At 49.4% G+C, this 7,443-nt stretch overlaps 2 protein-coding genes across 2 annotated transcripts in view; both read right to left on the reverse strand.

Annotated features, from left to right (window-relative positions):
• Positions 1 to 4,420, reverse strand: part of CMTM2 (CKLF-like MARVEL transmembrane domain containing 2) — a 13,560-nt gene extending 9,140 nt beyond the window's left edge. The window contains exons 1-2 of the mRNA XM_004690234.1: positions 4,079 to 4,420; positions 3,826 to 3,984 (exon numbers count right to left, since the gene is read on the reverse strand). Coding sequence (XP_004690291.1) covers positions 3,826 to 3,984; positions 4,079 to 4,420 — 501 coding nt within the window. The remainder of the gene's footprint in view (positions 1 to 3,825; positions 3,985 to 4,078) is intronic.
• A 551-nt stretch (positions 4,421 to 4,971) lies between these two features.
• The window catches only part of LOC101619398, an 8,476-nt gene continuing 6,004 nt past the window's right edge, over positions 4,972 to 7,443 (reverse strand). Inside the window, exons 5-6 of the mRNA XM_012730474.1 lie at positions 7,071 to 7,169; positions 4,972 to 5,358 (exon numbers count right to left, since the gene is read on the reverse strand). Of these exons, the coding sequence (XP_012585928.1) occupies positions 4,972 to 5,358; positions 7,071 to 7,169 (486 nt within the window). The remainder of the gene's footprint in view (positions 5,359 to 7,070; positions 7,170 to 7,443) is intronic.

Here is a 7,443-nt window from a genome sequence, read left to right on the forward strand (position 1 = left end):
TCCATCCACGTTGCTGCAAAAGACATGTGTTTCTCTTTTTTGGTTGCTGAGTAATATTCCATTGTATATGTGTACCACATCTTTCTAATCCAGTCATCTACTTTTGGGCATTTGGGCTGCTTCCATGTTTTTCCAATTGTAAATATACTTTTTCTAATCTTTTTTCTTTCTCTTGTGTAGCCACTAAAGCATCTTGTTTCATTTGCTTGGCTTAAGCATGGATTCGATGGAGACTTCCTTGAGTGTCTGGAAATAGACCAAAATACTCCATCGGCCTTTGCAGATTTGCTCTGTGTTGGGGCACTCCAAAACGTGTCTGTGCTTCTTGTTCAGTGCCTAGGGTCAGCCAGCGGTGAAAGCTCATGGTTTGTCCTTTTCAGAGCATGTGTGCAGTCTTGGGTCTGTGCACAGGCTGGTATTGTGCCACCTTTTCTGAGCTTTTATTGACTCAAGTCTCCTTCTCTGGCTTCTTAACTTCTGATCCATCAGTCTTGTGCCTGCCTCATTACTTTCCCTTGCCCCAGGAGACTGTAGCTAGTACTTTTACCTGTATTATGTGTTTGACCAATGCTACCTGGGAGGCTGCTTCAGCTCTGCGCAAGTACTAAGGCAGGTGAAGCAAAAGCAAGTCCCTGGGCCAATCCTTCAGGGAGCTGCCAGACTGTTCAAAAAATCATGATTCTTTGGGAACAAAGTTGGTATTGTTGCCTCTGCTGCTGGCAAACTGGCCAGGAGCAGAGTCTATTGTCTTTGTGGCCATGGCAAGCTGGGAAGTGAGTGATGGTGGGTGGGTAAGTTAAAATGACACACACCCTCTTGTCAAAATTCAGTGGCTTCTTTCTGGTGGTTAGAATTTTTTTTTTATTGGGTTCCAGAATTCTGAAAAGGTTGATTTCTGACAATTTTGGGCAGCTTTTTAGAGGAAGGACAGAGTTCTGGAGTTTCTTACTCCGCTAATTTTTGTAATGTCCCTCTCACTAAATCAATTCACAGTCATGATCACCTTCAGTATTTCTTCCCTTCCATATTCTTATGTTCTTCTGGCTTATGATGGAATTTCTCATTCCATATTCTATGTCTCAATTTCTCTCCCATTTCGTTTTCTCTCTCGTGCTAAATATTTTGGGTATTTCAAACCCATTCATTGACCATTTTATTTCAGTAACTACATGTTCAGTTCTAGACATTATATGATGTACTTTTAAAAAAGATCGGTCCTCATGTGATCATCTTAGGGCTTTATGTCTTTGATAATTTTATGTATTTACATAGTTCTTTTTAATGACTTACCATTGTTTTATATCATTTTTTTTGACAATGTAGAGTTTCTCCCCTCAAATGTGGTCACCATAGTTTCCCCCCCCCCACACAAGCACCCATAGTCCTCCACCACAGTCCACTGTGTTCTCCCCCTGGTCTCACCACCCCCTCCCCCCAACACTCCCTCTTCCCTTCTGGAAGCCTCAGATCTATGATTGGTTTTCAAGGGTCAGTTTCAAAGTTTATCTTTATCTGAGTCCTTGGTTTCTGTAGATTCCACATGTAAGTGAAATCATCAGGTGTTTATTTTTCTCTTTCTGGCTCATTTCTAGTAATTTACAATATATTCTTGTTTTCAGAGAGCTCTTCTATTCTTTCATATTCTAGGGTTCTAATTCCCCTTTATGTTTGCTGAGCCTTGGTTTTTAGTCACAGGTGTCTTTATAGTTTTGAACTTGAGTCTATTTGGTGAAGTCCCACCGACCCCTACCCACTCCAACCCCATAACCCACTCCCAAACCCATGGAAATCTCCTTATGCTTTGTGATTTCTGCACTGGTGTTGGTCAGGAGTTCCAAGGACTTCACCAGTGTATCATTAAGTCAGGGACCATTTTCACGCTAATTCCAAGACATGGTTTCTAGACAGCATAAGTTTCCTTGGAGTGATTATAGTAAGATGCACAGCAAATCTGTACAAAGTGAAGGCTTCATGTTTCTCCTTTGCAAGGGCTTGCTTTTTCTTTTCAGAGCTCAGCAGAGAGGAACACATTCTCTTGTTTTCCTTTTTAATTTTATTTTTACATCATTCTTCATTTTGTGTTTTTCCTGCCTTGATTGTAATCCCTGTGGACTTCCCACCACCAATTCACCTGTGCGCCATCACCATAGTCCTGTGTACTTTTCCCACCCCATTTTGATCCCATTCCCCACTCCACCCCCGTAAAATGTCTTTGGTATATAGTTGTTTAGTTTGTTTTATTCATTACAATTGCTTTTTTTCCTTCTTCCCCTGGTCCCTTACACTCCTGCTATTAGTGAAACCATCCAGTATTTTTCTTTTTCTTTCTGGCTTATTTCACTAAGCACAATCCCTTCTAGCTCCATCCATTCTGCTGCAAAAGGCATGAGCTTATCTTTTTGATAGCCGAGTAATATTCCACTGTGTATGTATATCTCTTGTTCTTCCTTGTAAGGGAATCATGTCTTCTCGACTGTTCCCTGGAACAGTCTCTGCAGGGTGCCGTCTCAAAGAGTGTTCTCAGATCTAACGCTCCACTCTGCTGAGACCAAGGTGTCACCTCCTAACTTGAGAGCATTGAACAGACCTGTGCTCCAGCTTCCTGGAATAGCACACCTTAAGGACCATCCCCACCTACACTTAGGCCACTTAGTTCATCACTGCTCCTGGCTTCTGAACCTGGCACATGTGTGCTGCCCTTTTGCCAGCTAGGTTATTGAATCAAAACAGTATTGGTTGCGCTTTCCCTGTGGGCTAAATTTAGGAAAGTCCAGCAGAAGCATGGGCAGAGCTCACTGGTTTCTCATCTTGCTGGAAGTGTGGCATCCCCTTGCCTGAGAACTTATCTTCTGCCTGTCTCTGTCCCAAAAGTCTTATTTGGTTTTGTTCTCCTTTCTTCCTATTCAGGGGTCCTCAAATACCCTACCCCCGACCTCCCGAGACCTACGGTCCCTGAACCCTAGGAAATCTTAACAGGGAGGCGGCAGAGAGTGTAGCTAGGGACTCAGACTTGACTGATGGCTGATTTGAATCCTTTCTCTGTCACTCACTGAGTTACAGGTGACAAGTTACTTGGCCATTCTGGGCCCATTTCATGTGTAAAGTGAGATGACTGAGGGCGAGCTGCAAAGGCACAATGCACTATGCGTTCGGGGTTTGGTGGGAGCTAGGTGGGTGTGCTCTGGACTGCAGAGGTGACGGGGCAGGGTTTCAAGTCCCTGACCCTCAGTCAGTGGCATGTCAGGCCCTCTATATTTAATTCTCAGAAATTACCACCGTCCTCACGTTAAAGAGGAAGACAGAGGGCGGGAGTATTTGAGTACCTTGCTCAGCACCATCCCATTCCGATGGACCACGGCTTCAAGCCTGATCGTCTTCTGGGCTTAACATCATGCAACAGCGCTGGACAGCTCAGGCTGCTCATGATGCGATTTACAAAAATTCTCATTTTTATGTTACTGCTTTCTAGGAAGACTGACGGTTTTCTTTGAATTCTGTGATAAGCTACCTCCAGGGGTGATCTCCCCAGTCAGGTGTGAGCTGGCAAGGGGGCTGGGAGGAACAGCTGGTTGCTGGCTACACCTCCCCGCCCCACCCTAAGGAGTGCAGGAACCTTCTTTGGCCACCTGGTAGTGAGACCCTGCACCCCCAAAACGGACTTCTGAGGAGCTTCATCTACCTGACTCTGCTGCCCCTGAAAGCGCTGAGCCCTCGTCTTAGGCACAACAAGGGAAGGTCTGACTGTCTCTCACTTCAGCTCCTTTTTGGGTGCTGTACACCCCTGCAAATGTGTGCCTCACCCGGGCACCCACACTGCTTACTTACAGAGATGGGCCACAGGATGAAAGGCAGGTATCTGTTGATGGCGAAGGTGTAGATGATGAAGAAGAAGCAGAAGATGGACAGCTCCATGGTAAGGATGAGCGTGATGATGGGGTGTATGGTGATCCCCGTGAACATTATCATCGCAGCTACCAGGCAGCCCTGCTGGGACACAGTGTCTGAGCCACAGAAGTGTCCTCCCACTCTGAGCCCCTGAACCTCCCCCCCCCTCCCGAGGGACATCAGTCCAACTCACTGCACTTAGGATCTTGACCTCTGCGTGTCCCATCACCCAGAATTCCTTATTGCTGTCTTTGAATTCCCACTTGTAGCGGCGACACCCTTTCCGTGTGCCCACTTGGTCTTTCGGCTGAAAAGATTTTGCCTTTTCCTTCTCTGGCTCCTTCTTCTCATCCTTCTTCTCGTCTTTCTTCTCATCCTTCTTCTCGCCCTTCTTCTCGTCTTTTTTCTCGTCTTTCTTCTCGTCTTTTTTCTCGTCTTTCTTCTCGCCCTTCTTCTCGTCCTTCTTCTCCTCCTTCTTCTCCTCCTTCTTCTCGCCCTTCTTCTCGTCCTTCGCGTCTTTTCCTTTGTCAGCCATCTTTACATGGGGGTTCTTATTTTCTCAACGGCCTGCCCAACACAGCCTGCTGACCCTGGACAGACCTGGCCTCTGAGGGAGCCTTGTGTCCACCGACCGTCTCAGGGGCTGTGCTCTGTCAACCGCCAAGGACCAGCGGATGCCAACGCCCGCACTTCCCTGGCGCGCGCCCAGGATCCCCGCGCGGCCTGGGGTCTCCGCGTTTGCGGGCCCCGGGTCTCACCGCGAGGACCCAGCAGGCCCATGTGTGTAGCAGCGCCCCCTATGGGCAGAACCCGGTCCGGGCCTTAGGAAAGCCTAGCACAGTGGCCAGAGGCTGCAGCCTCTTGCGCCTGTCTGGGGTTCCAGTTGGCTGGAACCCCTGAGGGATCGAGGGCCTCACCTCCAGGGCCCCCCTGTGACCTTCCCCAGCAACGCCCCGTAACCCGACGTTCACACGCGGCAACGCAAGCAGAAGTGCTCTCCATTTAGCAGTCCTGATTTTATCAGCAATGTGGGCCGAAATGGGTGACAACAGGTGTCGGGCGTGCAGGGGCGACAGGCACAGGCGCTTACACCTGCCCGGGAGGTCCCCGTGGGCCTCGCGAGGGTGCTTGCGAGGGTGTCCGCGAGGGTGGCACCGAGGTTACCGGAGTGGCCTCTTGGCTGGTTGCTCTGGATGCTGCGGGGGTGCTCGCCCGGGACGGGGCTGCCGAGCTGGCCCGGGACGGGGGCGCGGTGCTGACCTTGGATACCACCGACCCTATGGGGGTGGTTGCCCTGGACACCACCGGGGTGGCCTCGGCTAGCTTGGCCTCAAGTAGCCCCACTTTCCCAGTTTCTGCAGAAGGCATTTCCTGGCTTTTGAGTCCCAGGACTTTTTTCACTTTCAGCCTCAAATTCTTGGTGACCAGAATGGAGTCGATGAGACACAGGAAGGCTGCTGTGAGACACAGGATCTGTCAGATGAAAGACCAGGTGCAGGAGGGAAAGCGGGGTTATTTGGCAGCTCAGCAACTCATCATCCCTGTGCCCAACCTGGGTGGGGGCTGTGGCCACGCTTTGCGAGCTCTGACTGGCTACTTCCTTCCCACGTGTGTCCAGCTGACTGCTGCAGCCCCTTCTGCCTTTTCCAGAGTAAGGGAGTTTGGAAGTGGTAGGGTTTGCGGCCAGGAATGACCTTGCCCCATGCCTGAGGCAGGTCCTGGCAGCCCGAGGCAGGGGTGGAGGGCAGTGGAAAGACTCCAGGGCCATGTCTGAAAGGGCAGGCAGGAGTTCCCCAGAGGAACACCAGGTACTGAGCCTGCTCTCCAGGAATGGGGCTGAGGCCTCTGCAGCCAGCGTAAGAGGGAGCACATTGAGGCAGGGCGTGTGCAGGACCTGGGCTTTATCAAGAGGAGAGGCCACGTGGCAGATGAGGAGAGTCCACACAGGACCCACCTAGTGAATGGAAAATGGCTCAAGAGCGGCAGGGACACTGGGAAGGGTCTGCGGTCCTGCTGCTCTGGTAAAGACTGGTAAAGGCCACTGTGTGCTGGGCAAACCCCAGCAGCTTGGAGAAGGCTTGGTGGCTGAATTAGTAGCTGGCAACCAGTGGCCTCCAGGCGTCAAGCTTATAGGTGCGCTCTGTTCTTCCTGCCTTGGGTGTTTCTCTTTATGGTTAATTTTTATCTTTTTTTTTGAGTGGAAGAACTGGGGTGTACGCCAGAGGTTGGGTGTGGAGGGTGAGAGGATTCACCAGAAAGACAGTGGGGAGCAGAACAGGCAGATTGACTGACATCCACTGCTGGGGGGAGCAGCAGGATAGACAGGAGAGGTCTGCTGCACCGTGTGGGTCAGCTCCCTGGCTGGGGATCAAACTCAGGCCGCAGCAGAAATAGCGCTGAGACTTAACCCCTAGGGTACCTACTAGATAGGCCTCTTAATCTGTCTACTTTAATGAGATTTTTCTAGATTGGTCTTGTGCCAGCTAATGTGTGAGCTCCTCTGACAGAGGGGATTCCACCCCCAACACTGAGCTAGGGCTGCCACACCCCACGGGAGGTGGGGACAAATATGTACTGGCTATGGAATGAACTCAAACTGAACTCTTTTTTTTGGATTGATTTCTCTTTCTCGTATTTAAATGCTTAAAACAAAGTCTCACTCCTTCCCCCCACCCCAACCTCCCAAGCCTTTCCTCTGCCATTTCGTTTGTTCCAGTCTTGTGATCAGAGCACCTCAGTCCCTGTATCTGTTAAAACGAGAGTCCTAAGGGTGAAGCCAGAAGGTGCCTGGTGTCTTCCCTTCCGAACAGACCAGGCCACTCACTCGGACAACACTTGCCTTTCCTTTGTCTACTCTCATTCTTTTCATGTGCGTTTAAATAGAATTCTCTAGTCTAGAAAAATATATTGACAGGTGAAAACATCTTGTTGCAACATTTGAAAAATGTTGTAAGCTTCTCAAAAGGGGTTCAGCAGTCTTGCTTTTGTATTCTGCTAGAGAGTATCAGAATCAAAGTTTTCATGAGCGGAGAGTTTGCTCATGGTGACATCTGCTGATGAAGTCTGTGCAAGAGAGAAGGGGATGTGCTGGCAAAGTTGGTCTATAAATGGAATGATGAGGGTGTGCCGGTTTCTCTTTTCAAAGTCCTGAAAAGCTTTAAGGGGAGCCAAAGGCCTCTGCTTACCCCTCCCGTAGAGTACAGGTGTCTTCTGTTCAGCTCTTGCATGGCCACGGCGCCGACAAGAATAAGGAACACAGCTGTGATGAAGCTGTTGATTAGATCCTGTAACCCAGAATTGAAATCGTCACCTGTACATGAAATGGACTTTCGTAAAATAATGGCCCACATGGCACAGCAGACCTCTCCTGTCTCCCTACAGCTCCCCTCAGCAGTGCGCTTCAGTAGATCTGCCTGTTCTGCTCCCCACTCTGTCTCTGGTGAGTCCTCTCACCCCCCCCCCCCCCCCACACCTCTGGCTTATACCAGTTCTTATATGCATAAAAAAAACAAATCTTTAAGAAAACATTTAAATTAGTAATGAATGGGTGTCTTTTAA

This window comes from Condylura cristata, unplaced genomic scaffold, assembly GCF_000260355.1.
Source record: "Condylura cristata isolate star-nosed mole 26May11 unplaced genomic scaffold, ConCri1.0 scaffold00028, whole genome shotgun sequence".
NCBI lineage: Eukaryota > Metazoa > Chordata > Mammalia > Eulipotyphla > Talpidae > Condylura > Condylura cristata.